This window comes from Anolis carolinensis, chromosome 5, assembly GCF_035594765.1.
Source record: "Anolis carolinensis isolate JA03-04 chromosome 5, rAnoCar3.1.pri, whole genome shotgun sequence".
Taxonomy (NCBI): Eukaryota; Metazoa; Chordata; class Lepidosauria; order Squamata; family Dactyloidae; genus Anolis; species Anolis carolinensis.
Window position 1 is genome coordinate 112813764 of NC_085845.1, and position 22166 is coordinate 112835929.

Below are 22166 nucleotides of genomic sequence, written 5' to 3' on the forward strand. Positions count from 1 at the left end.
AACATCAAGACTGGTTTGATGATAACGACAAAGAGATCCAACAGCTAATTGATAAGAAAAGGAAAGCCTTCCAAACATGGCAGAGAGACACCAACTGTGCTGCCAAGAAAAAGATCTATGCTAGTGCAAAAGCTGAGGTCCAAAGAAGGACCAGAGATCTCAAGAACATCTGGTGGACAAAGAAGGCTGAAGAAATCCAACACTTTGCAGATACCCATGATGCTCAGGGATTTTTTAAAGCCACAAAGATCATTTACGGACCAAGAAACCATGACATACAGCCTCTACGCTCAACAGATGGAACCAAACTTCTGAAGGACAAAACATCAATTGCACTACGTTAGAAAGAGCACTACCAGAACCTGCTGAATTGCAGCTCCAATGAGGCCCTCTCACAAATCCCACAACAACAAACCAGGGATGAGCTTGCAGCACTGCCTAGTTTGGAAGAAGTCAACAATGCCATCAGCCAACAAAAAAGCAACAAAGCCAGCGGACCTGATGGGATCCCTGCTGAAATCTTCAAAGAGGGTGGACCTGAGCTGATACAACAACTCCACCAGCTCAGTTGTGGGTGACCGAGAAAATCCCAGCTGACTTCACCATCGTCACCCTTTTCAAGAAAGGGGACAGAACAGACTGCGGGAATTATCGCGGTATCTCCCTTCTAACCTCTACTGGGAAAATCCTCGCAAGAATCCTTGCAAACCGCCTTCTTCCTGTCTCAGAAGACACCCTCCCATAATCCCAAAATGGCTTCCGCCCCTTCAGAGGAACAGTGGACATAATCTTCACTGCTCAACAGCTCCAAGAAAAATGCAGGGAACAAAACCAACCTCTGTACGTGGCATTCATTGACCTTGCAAAGGCATTCGACACAGTGAATCGCAGTGCTCTCTGGACCATCCTTCAAAAAATCGGATGCCCTGACAAATCATCTATCGGACAGATGGCAAGCTATTTAACCTCAGCAGACTGAAAGCCAAAACCAAGGTCACCACAACATCTATTATAGAACTCTTATATGCTGATGACAACGTAGTCTGTGCGCATTCAGAAGGAGACCTACAAGCCACTCTAAACACCTTCGCAGAAGCATATGAGAAGCTCAGCCTCTCGCTGAATATCGGGAAAACCAAAGTGCTCTTCCAACAGGCACCAGATAACCCCTCTGCAATGCTAGGAATACAGCTTAATGATGTAACACTAGAAAATGTTGACCATTTCCGCTACCTTGGCAGCCACCTCTCCACAAAAGTCAACATTGACACTGAAATACAACACTGTCTGAGCTCTGCGAGTTCAGCATTTTTCCGTATGAAGCAGAGAGTGTTTGATGATCGGGACATCCGTAGAGATACCAAGGTGCTTGTTTATAAAGCCATTGTTCTCCCAACCCTGCTCTATGCCTGCGAAAAATGGACAGTCTACAGACGTCAGATTCAATTCCTGGAGTGTTTCCATCAGTGCTGCCTCAGAAAAATCCTAGAAATCTCTTGGGAAGACAGGCGGACAAATGCCAGCATGCTGGAAGAAGCAAAGACAACCAGCATTGAAGCGATGCTCCTACGCCATCAACTCCGCTGGACTGGCCACGTTGTCCGAATCACCGTCCTCCAAAGCAGCTACTCTACTCCCAACTCAAGAATGGGAAACGTAATGTTGGTGGGCAGGAAAAGAGATTTAAAGATGGGCTTAAAGCCAACCTTAAAAACTGTGACATAGACACTGAGAACTGGGAAGCCCTGGCCCTTGAGTACTCTAGCTAGAAGTCAGCTGTGACCAGCAGTGCTGCGGAATTTGAAGAGGCACAAATGGAGGGCTTAAAGGAGAAACGTGCCAAGAGGAAGGAGCATCAAGCCAACCATGACCGGGACAACCTTCCATTTGGAAACAGATGTCCTCACTGCGGGAGAACATGCAGATCAAGAATAGGTCTCTTCAGCCATCTACGGATCCATCCCCAAGACAACAGAAACGGAGAACCATCATCCTCGAACTACGAGGGATCGCCTAACTAATTAGGTAAACATGACTAAGCAAAGCCATAACCCCTCCCGTCTCATTGACCAGGAAGGTTGTGTGATGATGCTAGCTGGTAGAGGTAGGTGAACTATAAAACCATTATTCTAAACCATGCCAGGGGTCTTTCTATACAATATAGGTTGGCACTAATATGCATGTGCTGTTTTTTTGCCCTTTTTGCCTTTCTGTGAGCCTGAATAAATTATGCTTTCTTGATCCAAGCAGTACATGTGTCAGCTGCATGCACAGTGGCAACACAAGTATGATCAGTTCCCTTTTCATTAGAGTGTAGGTAAAAAGGTGTAGCAGCAGTGTCTTGTGTGGACAGCAAACTGACCCATAGCCTAGGGTTTCAGGCAAGGTATGGAGCATCCCTGACTTTTTCTAATGTGTGACTAAAACAGATTTGTCTGCTTTATCCTGAGATACTTACTACAGGTGGAGAAGCATCAGAGGAAAAGCCAGGAACCAATTTAGGGTGAGCCTGGATTTTAATGGCAATGTAGATGAGCCCTTGTTCTCTATCTGATACATAAGCATGTCACTATGCTTGTGACACTGACATAACAGAAATTTTCACAGCTTGAATAATTGTTTTAATAAGTAATGCTCAACATTCCAGATGTTTGCATTTCAGGGTCTACACAACACCTAAGCTCTAGACACATAAATAGACAAATTATTTCTGACTGCTTACAAAAAAAAAACGTAAGAGGAAAGTGCTCTTCTAAGTTTATTTCCCTGTGGTACTGTATATTCAAATTAATTTTAGTTCTCATGTAGAGTTTTTTTTAAAGAAGAAAGAAATGGGATTTAGGGGTGGAGCATTTTGGCAATTCTTCCCCCTTACAAAATGAGATCTACTTTCCATTATTTAACACATATCCCCAAGTCCCTGTACATTTGAGGGCAGGGTACTCCTTCACCCTGGAATAAGATTTGTTCATTTTTTCTTCACTTCTACCTGTGAGCTCACAGCAACTGGCACAAATATTATCATTGTCTGGAGTGGGGTCGAACTGAAGGCCCACCAAGTATATAGTTGTGAGAGAGCTTACATTCCTAACACTGCATGGAATAAGACACTGAAAATTGTTCACACCTACAATTCTTGAATTTGTTAAGTGCTCATTCCCTTGGTGCGTTATAGTGCCCCTTTCCTTGGATGCCTAAAATGTGTTTGTAAATTCTGACATTTTAAGTTATTGAACTTGGAAGGCAAAGGAACATTTTATTAGGGCAGAATTCTTCTTTGAGGGCAATGCCCACATTTCCCTCCTCCAGTAATGACACCCATGCACTTGGACTTTAGCTGGGATACATTAATTTTTGGGACAACAATGGGCAAAATCGTCTACACAACAAGGTTACAGTAGTTTAAAAAGTATCTTGCTTACTTGTGATACAAGTGTTTCTAGTCCATATTTCTATGGTCACATGTAGTTTCTTTACAACCATGTCTGGAATTCAGTACACTGTTGGGACAGAGAAATATTAAAAATTGAGATATACATTATTTGTGGTTGATCTCATGTGTCTTCAAGTGGCTTCCAACTCTTGGTGACCCTCATCCTGTGGTTTTATTTCAGTAGGTTTGCCATGACCTTCTTGTAAAGCTAAAATAATGTGAGAAGTTCAAGAATTTACCCAAGGATATACCCAGTGAGTATCCATGAGAAGGGATTCAAACTCTGATCTTGGAGATTAAGATCTTCCGGGGAGCCCCTGCTCTCAGCCTCACCACTGTCACAGATGCAATTGGTGGGGACGAGAGACAGGGCTTTCTCAGTGATTATCCCTCAGCTATGGAACTCCCTCCCTGACAAAATTAGATCAGCCCCCTCCCTCATGTCCTTTAGAAAGATGGTAAAGACCTGGCTGTGAGACCAAGCCTTTGGGGCCGTGCAATAATGGCAGGAATTTCACCCTGCTGACCGAATCTGGTATGGCTGACTTGTGATGGTTTAAAATAATTGTTTTAATGTGAAGATAACTGATTTTAGTGTTTATGTATATTTATAGTTTATTTTGTGTTCTGGCATTGAATGTTTGCTGTATATATCTTGTGCTCCGCCCTGAGTCCCCTTTGGGGTGAGAAGGGTGGAATATAAATGTTTTAAATTAATAAATCTCCTTTTTTAGAAGCCAGTATGATGTAATGATATGAGGACTGGACTACAACTCTGGAGACCAGGAGTGGGATGCCTGTTCAGCCCTGGAAACCCATTGGGTGACCTTGGACAAGTCTCTTAGTTTTAGATGAAGGCAAATCTTGATGGGAAAGCCCTGTGATAGGTTTGCTTTGGAGCCACAATAAGTTGAAAACAACATTAAGGCACACAATATTACGAAGAATGAATGCTAATATCAGGTATGCCTTAGACTAGTGCGGTCCAACCTTTAGTTACCCAAGGGCCAATCAAACTTAAGTATGGGCATGTGAGGGCGAGAGACAAAATAAGAATTAAAAAATTAATATTGAATTACATAATTAAAGTATTAATATTTAATTACATAATCAAAATATTTTTCCAGTTAGAAGGGCAAGGGCCAATAAAAATGAATTGGTGGGCAGCATGCGGCCCATGGGGCCACGTTGGACCACACTGCCTTAGACAAAAGTGGACTTAAGAGTGCTGGTGACTCATCAAACTATAAAATCCCAGGAACCCCAAATTACATAAATAAGCGACTTGCCTATAATCAATAATACAATCAAGAGCATAGAATTAACAGTTTAACAGATATATGTTTCATAATAATAAAGAATGTAATTGGATTAAAACATAAACATTATGCTGATCGCTTAGTACCATTAGTTCTCCATATACGCCCTTTTTATGAGCTGAAAAAGCCTCCCCCGGCTTATAATCAGGTCAAGGTCAAGCCAGCAGTTGAGCCTGGAGGCTGTTGCTTGCAATATATGACATATTTATCTCTCATCTTACCCTCCCTTATCAGTGTTTACTTTTCCAAAGCCTCCCTCGCTTTTAAACAAGGGAATGTTTTGAAAAGGGAAAGAAGCCTTCGCAAGTCAGGAAGAAGAATATATATATACCAGTTAATCTTATAAAAGCATTTTCCCCTGAAATATTTGTTAATCTCTGCTACAGATATATAGGCATTTCCCCCTGCAAGCCTTTGCAATCCCTATGTACCTTTATATTTGTATCTATCCATATATATACATTAACTTTATATATGAATTTCCCCCTCATATGTTTGCAAGTCTTTGCAAATCCTATATAACATATAGATATCTAGAGATTTCCATGTACCTGTATATTTGTATCTACGTGTATACATTATTTTATATATGAATTTTCGCCTCATATGTTTACAAGTCTTTGGAAATCCTACACAGATATAGGATGGTAAAGAGTCTGAGAGTCCTCTTGGACTCTTCATTGACGATGGAGGCCCAGGTCTCCGCCGTTACCAAAACTGCCTTTTTTCATCTTCGGCAGGCTAGACGGCTAGCCCCCTATCTGTCTAGGGACAACCTGGCTACGGTGATCCAGGCTGCAGTCATCTCGAGACTGGATTACTGTAATGCCCTTTACATTGGCCTTCCTGGGTTGGTGATCCGGAAGCTCAAATTGGTCCCGATACGATGCCACATAACACCAATCTTACGGCAGCTGCACTGGTTACCAATTGAGCACCGGATCACTACCAAAGTGATGGTGCTTACCTTCAAGGCCTTACATGGTCTAGGGCCGATGTACCTGAGGGACCGCCTCACTCCCTACAAACCCCAGAGATCCCTCCGTTCTGAGGACCAAGACCTGTTGAAAGTCCCCAGTTTTAAGACTTTGCATCTAACTGCAACTAGACGCAGAGCCTTTTCAGTAGTGGCGCCATCTCTCTGGAACACCTTGCCACCTGAAGTTCGTGCCTTGCGGGACTTGTTGGCCTTCCGTAGGGCATGTAAGACACACCTGTTTCGACAGGCTTTTGAGTTCTGTTGTTGATGTTTTAAAAGGTGCTTTTAGGATGTTTTTTAAGATGTTTTTAAAGATTTTTTTAAAGATGTTTTTAAGATGTTTTTTAAATTGTTGATTTTAGCCGGTTCTTGTAAGCCGCTCCGAGCCCTAGGGGAGTGGCGGCATATAAGTTTGAAAAATAAATAAATTAAATAAATAAATAATCTATATATAGAGAGATGTCTATATAGATATATATTAATATAGATATATAGGGCTTGCAAATACTGTAGGGGAAATGCACACACAGAGAGAGAGATTTCTAGATAGATATAAACATAAATATATAGGGCTTGCAAATATTGCTGGAAGGAAATGCACATATATAGAGAGAGGATTTGCAAACATTTCAGGGAGAAATGCATATGTGAAATTAGTATATATAATTATCTAGCTCTGCATTGTTTATATAGGCATTGTTACTGTGTTGGAAGCTGGCCTGAGTACAAATGAAATTATTATTATTGTTGTTGTTGTTGTTGTTAATACCATATTGTTTTTGTTTATGCTACTTTTCCACTTACAGAGCTAGTTTACTGTTTTTTCTTTGAAATACTGTAAATATTCAAAACCCTTTAACCTACTAATGCCTCAATATAATTTCATTGGGATCTATTTTCATTTTGAAATTTACCAGCAGCTGCTGCATTTTCCACCGTCGGCTTATATCGGTCAAAAAGCTTCCCCAGTTTTTTTGTGATAAAATTAGGTGCCTCGGCTTATATTAGGGTCGGCTTATATTCGAGTATATATGGTACATAACAAAATGCAGAATTGTTTATAAAATTATGGCATATATTTCATACAGAATAAATCTCTTGCCTTATAAATTAAACATTATCCCTAAACTCTTGCCAGGAAATTACAACTAGAGGTCAGATATACCAGTCTGGAAGCAACATCTTATTTCTTGTTTCCATTTATTCTCCCACCCCAGGCAATTGCTGTACAAATAGACCCGGTATGTGTAATGGTTCCAGTACAAACACATTTGTGTTTGTGGGAATGTAAAAAAGCTGTCCATGGTGTTAAGCAGCTCATTCTTGCATTAAAGTAATTCCATGAAGTCAAAGGATGAGAGCATATATACACAAGAATGGCTCTCAAGTATCTGGTTTTCATTCTGATTTCCAAGAACTGCATCGATAGCAGCACCAAATGTGACACAAAGCTGTCCAAACTCTTTAAAGTAAGAATGTAAACTGTGTTTTTCTGCTTACTTTTTATGGAATTGTTTTATTCATGAAACAATTGCTATTCTCAGATTTTCTATTTTTATCATGTACATAAATATAGCCTGTGACTATGACAGAAGGCTTTATGAATTTATCAATGGTAATAGTAAACAGGTTGTTTAGTCAAAGCCTTTCATTGGGTTACTTTATTTCTAACACTTGTTTTCTAGCCATAGTACAGATTCTGTACAATCTACTATATCTACAATCTAGACTACACTATAGAAATTACAAAATCAAAGGCTGCTTTAAAAGCTCTTCACTATTTCCTCTAAGTGGGCCCTTGGCAGATTGTTTTGGCTGTAGTAACCATTGTGTAACTGTAATGTTTGTGCTGGCACATACAGCAGTGGATAATTACTTTAGTGACAATGAAAATAACGTCCAACTACATTCATATTTTACTATTACTTCTGGGCATTGTGCATTAAACCCAGGCAAACTGCCAAATTTGCTTTGGCAATCTATGCAAAAAGACCCATTGTTCAGTATCTTAGAACTGAACAAGAAATTTGCCAGCAGATGCTGATTTGGGAATCCTTCTCATTGCTGAATATCTGCAAAGCACATGAAGTACAGTATAAGTTGCATCGCTGATTGTGATATTTCAGGTCTTACCAAATAATGGAGCAGTGGAGTAGAGTGGAAACTTGACCTAACTTAGAGTACTTTGAGTTAAGAGCTGTCTCTCATCCTGGGTTTCACTTTGACATTTTGAGTTAAGAGCTAGCTCCAGAGGGAGCATTAGCACAAAAGTACAGGGCGTCAAGGGAGCAGCCTTTGTGCCTTTTGCCTCCATACCAAGGGCTCTTGTCTGCTTTGGGAGATTGCTGTCTGCTTTGCTCTTGTCCACTTCGAGGAACTTTCAGTTAATTGATTTTGTGTGGTTTTAATTTCTGGTATGTGTGGCTTCATGAAGAGGGAGAGAGAGCAAGAGAGGAAGGGAGGCTAGAATGAATACAGTAAAAAGAGAGTAATGCTTCCTTGTCACAACTTTGTGCTTCTACCATTTTAAAGTTGATCTTTCTTTTTAATTATTCCATGTGAATTTGCATTTATACATTATTTGTTATTCATAAAGTACATTTTCTTATTTAAAAACTTGTAACAAAAATGGCGGGGAGGGGTTCCTGGAGGCCATAGTAGATTAATAATTTCAATGAGAAATTTTGCTTTGAAATACAGTAGAGTCTTAGTTATCCGAGATAATGGGGCGGGCCCAATCTCGGATAACCAAACTCCTCGGATTGCCAGGAGGCCCTACTATCCCTCCCAGCAATCCGGTTTAGGGAAGCGTCCGTGAGTGCTGCTGCCTAGCAACACTCACGGGTGCTTCCCAATGAGGTGAGTGGTCGCCAAGGGACGGGGCTCCATCCCTATGATGAGCACTCAGCACAAACGTTTTCCTCCAGCAAGGGCCTGGCCGAGGGAGATCCAGGGAGACATCCCTACGATCCCGGGGCGCTTCCGGGGCACTTCCTCCTCCCTCTCCCTCTCCTTCTCTCGAACTCCCTTCACTCGAGAGAAGGAGAGGGAGATGGAGGGGTGCCCCCAGCGGCTCCTCGGATGATACAGATGCTCGGTTAACTGGGACTCAGTTAACCGAGACTTTACTGTAACAGTGATTTGAGTTAAGAGCTCAGTCACAGAATGAATAAACTCTTAAGTCAAGGTATCACTGTATATTGGTGTCTAGATTGGTGTGAGACAAAAGGACATTTTATTCTACTCAGTTATAGCACTAAGCTTTCAATTGAAGGCCTTTATCCCACTAAGCAGCTGTTCTACAACAGTCGTAAGTACCAATAGCAGGTACATATTGGCACGAATATCCTCAATATCACACCTCTTCCCATTTGGCAATTGCATTTATTCACATATCCACGAAACCTCATCAGGAAACTCAGCCATGGCTTCATTACCATGAATAAAAAAACCAAAACTAAACCATAGCGCAGTCTACATGCTGAACCAAATAAATGGTAGCTCTGTGAAACACAGCCTAGCTATTTGGCTCTAGGTCTCAGGAAAAGATGACATATCTCAGGGCCCATCTACACTGGCAAATATTCCACTGTAGAGAGAGCACATTAGCCTGGGGTGTCAAAACAATGCACCAAGTGAATGTGTTTTAACCTGAAGTAAACCTGTTCATCCAGGTTTATTCCAAGTTAATAAATTACCTGAAAAGATCTGAATCTTTGCAGGTATGAAGCCTATGGGGCCTGCCTCCTGGGATCACCAACCGCAATCCCAAGAGGTGTCCCCACAGCCATTCTTTCCTCTCGTCTACGAAACTCCCTGGTATCATTTCTCAGCACCACGGAACTAAGGCAAGCCTTGTGCCTTGATAATATCCCTTCCCACCCATTCTAATACTGGATCAATTATTATCTGGAGCCCCCAGATGGCGTAGTGGACTAAGTGACTTGAAGGTTGGGTTGCTGACCTGAAAGCTGCCAGGTTCGAATCCCACCTGGGGAGAGTGTGGATGAGCTCCCTCTATCAGCTCCAGCTCCATGCGGGGACATGAGAGAAGCCTCCCACAAGGATGGTAAAAACATCAAAAACATCTGGGCGTCCCCTGGGCAACATCCTTGCAGACGGCCAATTCTCTCACTCCAGAAGCAACTCAGGTTGCTCCTGACACGAAAAAAAAAACTGGATTAATTGGTTTTCTCCCACATGTATGGCTACAAAATGTGATGTGATGCAATTTTAAATGCCAATTCATGTCACATCTTGATCTGTGTAGAAAGGCCCTCAGGTAAGCACACTGTCTAGAAAAGAATTTGTGCTCTCTCTGACGCCCTCCCTTCCAGCTTCCACGGGTTCTCTGTCTCCTTTTCTCATGCCTTGGTCACAACTCCTGGTCTTCTTCTCTTCTCAGTTGTCTTCATTCTCTCCACATCTCTTCATTGATTGTATCTTCTCCACCTTTCATTAGTTATACTCTCTCCTCTGTTTTATTTCTCCTTTTTCCCTTTCTTTTTTCCCCGGTTGCAACTATCTTCTCCCTTTTTTAGCATCTCTCTCTTTCTCATCTTCAGTTGCCTCCACTTCTAGTTACACTTGTCTTCTTTTTCTTCCTCTCCTTTTCTTTCTCTCCAACTCTTTCTTCATTTCCCTCCTGTACCAAGAAAACCCTGAATCCATGACTGGGATGTGCTTGATTCTCCATATTTAAAGTAGTAGGTATAGGTAAAGATTTCCCCCTGACATTAAGTCTAATTGTGGCTAACTCTAGGGGTTGGCTCATCTCCATTTCTAAGCCAAAGAGCCGGCGTTGTCCGTAGACACCTCCAAGTTCATGTGGCCAGCATGACTGCATGGAATGCCATTACCTTCCCGCTGGAGCAGTACCTATTGATCTACTCACATTTGCATATTTTCAAATGGCTAGGTTGGCAGAAGTTGGGGCTATCAGCGGGAGCTCACCTTGCTCCCTGGATTCGAACCTCCAACCTTTTGGTCAGCAAGTTCATCAGCTCAGAGGTTTAACCACAGGGGGATCCATTTAAAGTAGTCAGTTTCATTTAAAGTTGTAAGTCCTATTTAAACATGGTGCAGCTTGCTTCTGAATGAACCGTGCAGACTCCATTTCCCTGTTTAATACCGTCATCATGGTTGTGGCGTGCCTCTTTCTAATATATTTGTTAACTATTAGTGCATTGTTACAATTATTATTTTCGTGAACAGAGAAAATTTTACACACTGATTGTAATAACATAAAAAGAAAGGGTGGTAGTGAAAAATACCATTAATTGAAAGCAGAGTTATATAGCCGTGTGGAAGGGCCTTGAGTCTACACTGCCATATAATCCAGTGCAAATTAGATAATCTGTGGAAGAGGCCTAAGAGAGGCTAAAGTCTGCCTGTCCCCTAACTGAACCCTGGCTGTCCCTTGGCTGAGTTGGTTGCTAGGAGACCAAGTTGGCAGAAAAACAATTATTGCTCTCCCTCTAATTAGGACTTTATTTTTCTTTTCTTTTTGTTGTATCAACCTAGCGGCGTGGATGATGGGTTGTGTTGTCAAATTTCGAGGTTGGGCGGCCTGTAGTTTTGTTGTTTTGTGGGTTGCCGTGATGCCATCACTCATTTATATATATAGATAGATTGCTGGTGGACTGTATCCTTTCATTGATGGGAAAGCCCCATCAATCATTTACAAGATCACTGCTTGAGTAGGAGTGATTCTCCTCCTCTTCCTCTCCTGAACAGGCCAGGTCAAGTTTTGGGAGCAAAATTATATGACTTACGGATATGTTAAGAGTTATTCTGTCGAGAGGGGAAGGTGCCAGCACTGCCTATGAGGGCCAGCTCCCCTGGCTGCCACCATTTTCCTGCCCATAAATTCAACAAGACTGGAAGGAGTGCTGTGCCAGAGAGAACAGAGAAGATCAGTGTCTCTTTTAGGTTCTCCTAAAGCTTTCACCTTTCACTACTCTACTCAGTTCATTTTTGACAATTGTTAAGGTAGAGTACTTCCAGTGACTCATGGATAAGTCAACCCAATTTTGAGGTACCAATTTTGAATACATTTCTAGACGTATACATTAGTATGTACAGTAATGTGAAATACATTAATTTAGAATCAGACCAATAGCTTGTGATCTCACCAAGGCTATGCCAAAAGTAAAAACGAGAATCAATAACACACAAGGTTCCTGCAGTTCATTCATATAATGATAAAACTAAAGCTTGGGAAAGTTACTTTTTTGTACAACAACTCCCAGAATCTCTTTGTTGGAAAAGTGTAAGTTTTAAAGCATGCAAGCATAGGCTGCATCTGTTCTGGATACCTATCATATAAAAATGTGGGATTTGTTGATATTAGCCATGCCCAGTTTGTCCAACCTAGCTTCAAGACCCTGCTTTTGAGCCTCTGAGCCAACTAGTCTAAAATATCTAGTCTGGTGGAAGTTTTAGGAGATGCTACTACTTCCATATGCCAGTCTGTCACACCCAACATCTCCTTATTTGTCAAATTGGGTGTATATTAATTCTAATGCCAAAGCTGTGCTATTTTGAATTACATCTCCAAACAATTAAGATGGTAGAAGGTGTGGTGAAGGGACTAAAAAGGAGAAGAGGAATGGGCAGCAGTAGCAGTAGAAGTTTCTCTACAAATGACCCCAAACAGGATTTAAACTGAACAGGAAGAAAGGGAGGAACACTGCAAATATTGAAAAAGAGGAAGGTAGAGAACTGGGAAGTAAGTGGATTTTAAGAGTAATAGACAGACAGGAAAGAAGAAAATGGAAAATGTCCGTGATATTGAGAAATCAGACCCCAAATTATGAAAATCCCTCCAATTCCCATAATCCCCTCACAATGAACTGGGAGACTTGATGGGGGCACACAATGAATTTGCATGAGTTCCAGAGTCTTTTTCCTGTTCCCTCCTGAGGCTGTCTGTGGGAACAATCCATCTTCCATACCCCAAGTTAGCCCCACCCGTACAGCACCCTGGTCATCACCTTCAAGCACCCATTGTGTACTTTGGACTAACCCCATTGTGTCTTCTGGAGCCCATCATGGACTCATTGCCAATTGCCACACCACATTCCTTTCTGATTGCACCCCTCTCAGAGGCAGATCAATAAACGGACTGATGCTTCAAATGCTCCAATGGCAGTTTAATAATTTCCTGCCACCATGAAAAGCCAACCAGTGATGGGCCACTCAGGATGTGGATTCTAGGGCATACAGCCATATAACCCAGAATATCAAGGCAGAAAATCCCACAATATCTGCTTTGAACTGGGTTATCTGAGCCCACTCCATTTCAAAGCAGAATATGTGGCATTTTATTCAGCTGTGTGGAAGGGGCCTTAGTTGGACAGTTTCTGAACCAATCAGGAACTAGCACGGGTATCTCGAATAGCTGTCAAATGAAATAAAAATACTCTGTATTTGCATGTTAGTTCTTCAGAGGGCTATTTCCACTGACATCCTCTATGGCCAATCAGAATAAAGCATCTGATTTTGCCTTCAGCCTGACTGTGTCTTATCTGGTTCTTTGGAAGCTTGGCATTCCAGTTCCCGAACCTGCAGTTTTAGTGGAGCTGGAATCACATAACATTACAAATATAGAAAGGAAAAGATGCAGGAAAGATGGTGGGGGGGAGGGTGGTTGCAAAAGATGGAATGGTTAGGTTGTTTGATTTATTTATGTCTCCGACATCTATTCATATTTTCACAGTACGCAAGAACTTAAAATGAACCGCAAATGAAAACATACGCTGTTCCCTGATTTCTAAGACATTGGCTCCCTGATAAAGTCCTGTTTCTAGTTTTTAGCTTTTGTGTGGAGTCATGTTCAAAGTTAGTTATTGTGGTATCCTAGAGTTTCAGCCAAATTTTAGGCCTACCCTGGGATTTCTACAAGTTAATTCTTCAAGCAGAGCAACACATGCATCTTGTCTCTAGAGCACATGCACATAAAACACATGTGGAGAAATACAAATGTATCATCCAGTTCACAACCACATGTTGGAAATGTTAATTTTGAATTCTGGATGGCATATTGTGGGATAATCAGGTTTTCAAAAAGCCAAAAGAACAAACACCCTGTTGGAGTGTACTCAGTGTAGCACAAGCTATTGCAGAGGAAATAATTATAGTAGGTGGAGCAAAGCCTTCAATAACATTTGGGTGGAAGTGGGGACATTTGGGCAAAATATCTTTGCTATGGGATCTAAGGAGTTACAACCACATCTCCATCTTCACTAGGGGATGCTCCAGTATATTAGACAAATGCAGGAGCAAAACTTTCATAACCAACTTTAACACCTTTGGGTCTTGGAGCTAAGGGCCTGTCTATTTATTTATTTTTTATTTATTTTATTTCAATTATTTATACCCCGCCCTTCTCACCCGAGGGGACTCAGGGTGGATTCCAAGTGGCAATTGATGCCGTTACACCATTATACAATGAACTAAAACGTTAAAACAGTTAAAACAGTCAAAACAATCATAAAATACAATATACAAAGTTTAAAACACTGCAAAGTGCTTATGCCATTCATCCACCAGTCTACATCAGTCCCATACCCTAAGTTTCCTGGGCATTGAGGAATTTCCAGGGACGTCCTGCCCCAATGTGGATTTAATTGGCCAACCCAATTGAATACCAGATTAGCAAAAGTTGCAGAATAGCCTAGTAATTTGGGGGAAGAGGTGAACAACTGGACCTGTTCTAATGCCCCCATACATAACAGACACAAAACTGAACAATACAGTTATCTGGATGTATAATATTGTACATCCAGATAAAATGGGGGAAAGCAACTTCAATATAATACAGTGTTCCCTCACTTATCGCGGGGGTTAGGTTCCAGGACCACCCGCAATAAGTGAACATCCGCGAAGTAGGGACGCTATATTTATTTTAATATTTATACATTATTTTAGTAGTTATACACTATTTTAAGTCTTTATCAACCAATCATGTGTTGATAAATCGCCTCCTTCTCCTCCCGTTGCCACTTGGGCTCCTTTTCTCTCCCTTTGGCTTCTCCTTCCCCCTTTCCTTAGGTTGTAAATTGTAATTTTTTATGATTTCTATTAGTCTTTTAGAGTTTCTTGAAAAACCACAAAACAGCGAATCCACAAAAAGCGAACCATGAAGTAGTAAGGGAACACTGTATAATACAAAGCAAACTGACTAATACATGCAAACAAATATTCAAGTTTTGATTGAATACAATTCTAAAATTCCAAGAGCTTTTGAAAACAGTATAAAAAGATTGCAACTGAGATTTTAAAACAACGAGGGAAGAGGCAGTCCACAAATGTTCAGGAAGGCGATTCCAATCATGTGTCCTTTGTTAATTTGTTATGTGTGTGTTATGATTGCACATTTGTGCAGCTGATGTGACTCAATGTCCTAGAAATATACAGGGGACATGTAGTGAACAATTAGTTACAGCATGGGTACAGTTGCCTTGAATTAAGTAATCAAATACTGTGTGTACAAATATTTCTGTAATTAAATATGGTTCAAGTTGATATCATACGAAAAGTATACAAAATTATGGAATTTCTTTAAATAATAGAAAACATCAAAGCAAGAATTTCATGAGCTCATAATTCAATTTAGGAATTTATATTTTGGGATTTAGAATAAACCCAAATTATGTTTTAAACAACAGACATTTTCTAGAATTGCTCAGATCAAATATATTCAACAAAAATGCTCAATATATACTGTAAATATCTGGCATTTTCTTCTTTCAAAACTTTATGTTGCACCAAGAGAGATATTTCCAATTTTTCTACATAAGAAACTTTCAGACGTATGTGGGCAAATTGATCTTTCTCAAAGACAATGGCTGCCAGCAATCATTTCAGTCAAGGGCAAGACATGCATCAAATTTTCAGATATAGACCTGTCAATATGCTTCTTAATACCAGAATTATATAAATATTACAAGAACATTAGGGAAAACTCCCCAGTGGTTTACAACTGCTTTCTTTTTCACCACAAGGCTGAGGATTGGACCAGAATTGCTAAGAAAATATATTAATGGGGCTTCCTGCAAATGTGTCTACTTTTATCTTTAAAGGATTTAGTTGCAGTGAGCATATACAGGAAAAATACAAGCTATTGGAAAGGTGAGTGAGCAAGGAACATGTGCAAGGCTGGGCCGAGGCAACTCAATGCTTGATTTCCTCCCAACAATCAAAGAGTTGTCCTTTGACTAAGCCTAGCTTAACTGAACACAGCTCAAGGTGGACACCGGTTTTATCAAAGTCCCTATTAAAATGTCACAGGAAAGCAGTAAATAAAAAAAATTTCAAAAGTGTATTTTATACATATGTCTATAAACTAATCTTAAAGCTTGAATTAAATAAGACTAATTTATTGTCTGTACATCTGTTCTTTTTTCCAGCATCAAGGATGTTTGTGTTCCTCTATGTCACAAGCTTCGCCATCTATACAAGTGGGCAAACTCTCCTCAGCCATTTTAAAGGAGAAAATTATTCAACAAAATACGTTTGTAGCATACCTGGATTGCCAGGTCCTGCAGGTCTTCCTGGAAGTCAAGGATCACCTGGACCTCATGGGCGCATTGGTATTCCAGGACGAGATGGTAGAGATGGCAGGAAGGGAGAAAAGGGTGAGAAAGGAAATGCAGGTAATGTTCATTCATTAAAAATACCCGGTAAGAGTATCTACAAGGGTTTTGGTGCTTCTGACCCTTAAGCATAGGTCAATGTTATCACTGTACCTTAACTCTTATTAGAAAAGGAACCATTCCTTTCTCTGAATAGAGTGACAAAATGCAAGAGCTTAGTGGTGGGAGAACCTAAAAGAAGCAGTTACCTCTCTGCGTTCTCCAATGTGGTGCCACCTCTGGCCTTTTTCAATGCCTGGGTTGGGAAATGGTGGTAGCCATTGGTTGCTGTAGTGCTGAAGCAGCATTGGGACTCACAACCTCTGAGGATGCTTGCCATAGATGTGGATGAAACGTCAGGAGAGAATGCTTCTGGAATATGGCGTTACAGCCCAGAAAACACACAACAACCCTATGATTGTGTGGCCATGAAAGCTTTCGACAACAGCACTGGTACTTTTCCCTGTCCATGGAATAACCCTTTACTTATCCATGGGCCATTCCAGCATCTATAATTTTGACCCCAAATCCTGCTCTTGATTAATACATAAGTTGACATACATGGGAATATATGGCAGAACCCTTCACAGTTTTGTAAATGAAAAACACAGCAATTATTACACCATACATACACACAAACACACAACTTGGTGAGAAGTTGGTTAGGTGATCACAGGTCTTCTTCTTCTTTTAACTGGAATTTCATACAGGGGTGATCCATTCAATGAGTGCCAGTTACAGGAACAGTTTCAGACTGGGCCATAACATTGTGTATATGATATATCACACATATAAAGCACAAGGTTCACTGACTGAATCCAACCTTTGATGCCATTTTATGTTGCCAACGAGGCTTTCAATATCATGACAATGTACTTACATTTATAGTCTTAGAATTACATATCCCCTTTGAAGGCAACAATAAGGCTGATGTGGTCGTTGGTGAAAATGAGTTTGACACCCCTGGTGTACACAGTGCAGGTATCCATGGGCTCTGATCACAATCCAACACTCTCTCCCTCTCTCATGCACATCACCAATATAGGGCATAGTGGGGATTGTGAACATAATGTGGCTAGTTGCTACATTATGTATGGTAACAATTGTGCTGATGAGACACTTTGCAATAATTACAAATGCCAGTACATCTGGGAACCTGTTGTAGTGTGTCCCCATTCTTCATGTGGGTGCTTCAGTTCCAGAGAATTTCGGGGTTTTGCACATTTCAGAAGGAAACATTCATTCTTCTGAAATAGTGTCTGCTGTTCCCCTCGGTCCCATTAGATGCACTTCCCAATTTTTCCCCAGAAATGAGAGCTATCAAGAAAAAACAAAGTACAGTAGAGTCTCACTTATCCAACATTCACTTATCCAACATTCTAGATTATCCAACACAGTCTGCCTTTTAGTAGTCAATGTTTTTGTAGTCAATGTTTTCAATACCTCATGATATTTTGGGGCTAAATTTGTAAATACAGTAACTACATTGCATTACTGCATATTGAACTACTTTTTCTGTCAAATTTGTTGTATAACATTATATTTTTGGTGCTTAATTTCTGAAATCATAACCTAATTTGATGTTTAATAGGCTTTTCCTTAATCCTTCCAACATATTCGCTTATCCAACGTTCTGCCGGCCCATTTTATGTTGGATAAGTGAGACTCTACTGTAGCAGTTTAAAAGTATTTCACCGTAGATGCAATTAGACAGACAATAGCATGTTTTTTTATTTTGTTCCCTTTCTGAAACAAAACATATTTGCAGTCACTCTATTTTTTAGTGTCCCTTTCCAAACTCTTAGATGCCCTCCTACAGCATTTGCATATCTCTGTGACCTCAACATTCCAGAAGTCTTGGAAATTCAAAAGACAGAAGGAATGTGACACTAGGTTCAAGTAGGAATTTAACTTATTTTTTATCAGTATAAAAATACTTGTTGTTCTGTATACCTAGAAGGGTTGAATTTATTTTTAAAAAATTACAGCATTATTTTTGGATAGGCTCAATTACTTTCAGATCATTCAGCTGAGTACCCAAGTTAACTATGAAGTGGAAAGATGATTATTTTTTACCTCTGGCAGTAATTCAGGTATACAAAAGGAGGGAAAGGTGGCAGAGAATAGTATGAGATCAGGCATGTAGCTGGGGGGGGTCTCTCAGAGTGGTCTGCGAGAAGGTCTTACATTTATTATTTAAACTGTTGTTTATTCATATCATGATCTGATCACCATGCTCAATATGGGATAACTATTCAAAAGATTATCTCCCACACAGACTCAGCCCCCCCCAAAAGCAAAATCCCAGCACCCCCTGAATCAAAATCCTGGCTACAGGCCTGAATGAGATGTAAAACTAGGACGTTAAAGTGGCTGTTACTCAAATATTCATATAACAAGGCTGGGGAGAGTGTAGTCTCCAGATTCTGTAGAACCCTAAACCCAGCAGCCCCAGTCAGCATGGCAAGGGATGGCATGAGTTGTAGTCCAGAAGGTGATTGGTTCCCTAGTCTATTATGTAAAGAAATAAATCCGATACAAAGATCTTATTTGAACAAGACTAGGTCAGGATGCCTTCAACAGAATCTCCATATCACTTAAAACAGTGGTTCTCAACCCGTGGGTCCCCAGATGTTTTGGCCTTCAACTCCCAAAAATCCTAACAACTGGTAAACTGGCTTGGATTTCTGGTAGTTCTGGTAGGCCAAAACACCTGGTTGAGAACCATTGACTTAAAACATGGTAAAAATTCTTCCATCCAAAATTTTTGGAAAACAATAAATCTTGAAACAATGTTGTACATTTTCAATCAGTGACATGCATAGAAGCTTCTTTGAATTTTCACATCAACTCTGGATTACTTAGTTCTTTGTTTGTTTACACACGCCTGATTTCAATGAGAATTTTGCGCCAAGTGTTTAATAAGATTTAATTCAATTTTGCTCGATTTAACTCTGATTATTAAGGACTTCCTGAATTTCTTGTCTTTGACTTGGTTGAACTATTTGAATCTACATTTAGCTCAATCATTCAAAAAGGGAATATTTTTGATAAGGAGACCAAATTACATTACATTCCTTTTCTAAACAGTGATAGATAATGTCTAAAAATGTTAGTGGAAACATGGGAGGAAATCTCACTATCTGAGGAATTTAGTCCTTAGAGAGATGAAGGAACAGAGTTTTCCAGCACTTGGTTGCTACTGAATGTTCACCTGATTAATATTATATACTTATTCATAATACTTAATTCATTTCTTTAAGGTTTAAGAGGAAAGACTGGCCCCGTAGGACAACCGGGAATGAAAGGAGACCAAGGAGAACCTGGTAAAAAAGGACCCAGTGGATCAGGTGGTTTTAAAGGTGACATAGGTCCTATTGGCCTAGCAGGCTTGAAAGGAGAGAAAGGAGAAAGAGGAAAAACAGGCTTACCGGGAGTCTGTAAGTGTGGGAATATAATACTGAAATCTGCCTTCTCTGTTGGGATTACCACAAGTTACCCAGAAGAAAGAATACCAATTGTCTTCAATAAAGTACTATTCAATGAAGGAGGGCATTACAATCCTTCAAATGGGAAGTTCATATGCGCCATCCCAGGAATTTATTACTTCTCATATGATATCACTTTGGCAAATAAACATCTTGCCATTGGCCTTGTCCATAACGGAAAGTTCAGAATAAAAACATTTGATGCCAATACAGGAAACCACGATGTAGCTTCTGGGTCAACAGTGATTTATCTTCAGCCAGAAGATGAAGTATGGCTTGAGATCTTCTACACTGATCAGAATGGCCTCTTTGCTGATCCCACATGGGCAGACAGTCTGTTCTCAGGATTTCTCTTATATGTTGATACAGACTATCTTGACACCCTGTCAGATGAAGATGAACTGTGATGTTAGAAATGGGTGAGGAGATCTAAATGAACATAAGAAAATGTACAGAATAGGATCATCATAATTAATACTACAATACAACAAAGGATTTTAGTTTGGAATTTTGATTTTGCAGTCAAGGATCCAAAAGGAAAAGACTCATTATCTGTTTTCATGGTTGATTGTTGTTATTTTTATTCTACAGATGGTTCTACTAATTCAGTAGTTGTCTTCTCAAAATTGTCTTCTCAAAATATGTTTATAATAATATTTAAACAAATTTGAAATGAAATGCATGAGGTTGGCTAACTGTATGATTTGTATGAATGGCATGGACTTCAAGGTGCTCCTCCCATGAAGCAGTTATACTGTCATTACACTAAGGTCCTCATCACATTGATTGATGCCCCACCCCTCTGTTTTGTTCTGTTTTGCCAGCAATCACCAGAAAAACGAAAGGCACAAAGGGCACCTTGCAGCAACCTGCACACCCTCCCTCTTTCTCGCATCACATGAGGGGCATCAGGGCAAGGTGCATTGGTGCCCTGTCCCTTCCCCCACCAGACAAGGAAAATTGATGCAACGTGTGTTCTCACATTGCCATTTCCCCCATCAAATGGGGGTAAACGCCCAAAACTGCAGGAATCTCCATCAGAGCTACCCAAAACTCAATCTACCCCCTCTGGTTGGCGAGGAAGCATCTTGTGATGCTTCCTCACCACTTTGGCCATCAATGGGGCAGGGCCATGGCCTGCATCATGTGATGGTGCTCGGCAGGATCCATGGCCAAAGAGGAGTAAAGGGCCAAAAAACCCTTGTGTGATGAGGTGGCTAATGAATCCCACCTTTGGTCAGAGCTTATTGTCCAACGTTGTGGTTCTCCTGGTGTCTTCTCATTGAAGATTGCTGGAAAAGCACTTCTTTTTTGGTTGGAAATAATCAGTTAATGAACTCCTATCCCATCATTGTTTAGCTATAGTTTCTGGTACAAATATATAATTCCAGTGCATGGCAATATTGAGTGTTCAGGTGGTGTACAGGTGTGATCTGGAGTGTTCTCCCTAGAATGGGCAAACTTAATCTATTTCTGGTGCTTGGCAAGGAGGACTCCATCTGGAGTCATGACTATGGAGGGTTCAGAAGAAAATGACTGATCTTTCCCTTTCTTTCCTGTCTGCCTCTATAGGGTTTATTTTTTAAAAAAGCGGAGAAGTGCAATAGTGATATCAGGCGTACTAGAAGGAGTAGTTTTAATTCACGATTTCTTTTTTAATACCTCTTGAGACAGCACAATACGGGCAGGACACCAAATTAAATGTGTTAATTTACCAATAAAAACCAAGTCAAAACCAGAGAAGCATCAGAATACTGTTAAACTGCACGTATGACACAAAGAAAAAAATAAATAGGAATCCACATAAAACCCAGAAAAGAGAAGAGCAAGAAAAGCCTATGTGGTCTAGATGGTATGTAGGTGAGGCTTCCTTCAAATTGTCTTGTCACCATCAAAGCTTGCAGACATTTGTGGATAGATTGAAGCTACATGTTCTTTACCTACCCACCCAACTCATATTACAAGTCACTTGAGCATCTCATAGGTATTTTAGAAACAGCTCTATAGGGCAACAGAATTAGCTGCTATTGAGTGGAACAAAACAGATATGTATGCACAGAGGCTTTGCAAGGTCATGGTCATCCTAATATAGCAATTGCTGTAGCTAGTTTTCCCCTCCCACTTTCCCTCTTCCTCCTTCTTTATTACTATTTACGAAATCATGAAACATGCACAAGGCATTCTACAATAATTGGGGAGGGAAAAATCAGAGTTTGGGAAAAGTTACATTTTGGACTATGTTTCCTGAAATCTGGAACAAGCATGACTAGTAGGACAAAATCGACAAAAAGAAGAAAGGAACTGGAAGGA

At 40.4% G+C, this 22166-nt stretch overlaps 1 protein-coding gene across 2 annotated transcripts in view; it reads left to right on the forward strand.

The window, feature by feature from the left end:
• c1qtnf7 (C1q and TNF related 7) overlaps nt 1-20551 on the forward strand; it is a 102886-nt gene extending 82335 nt beyond the window's left edge. For both annotated transcript variants that reach the window (XM_008120921.3, XM_003227664.4), the window contains exons 2-3: nt 16144-16389; nt 19632-20551. In XM_008120921.3, the coding sequence (XP_008119128.1) occupies nt 16152-16389; nt 19632-20263 (870 nt within the window). In that variant the 5' untranslated portion in view covers nt 16144-16151 and the 3' untranslated portion in view covers nt 20264-20551. The remainder of the gene's footprint in view (nt 1-16143; nt 16390-19631) is intronic.
• Nucleotides 20552-22166: the final 1615 nt, after the last annotated feature.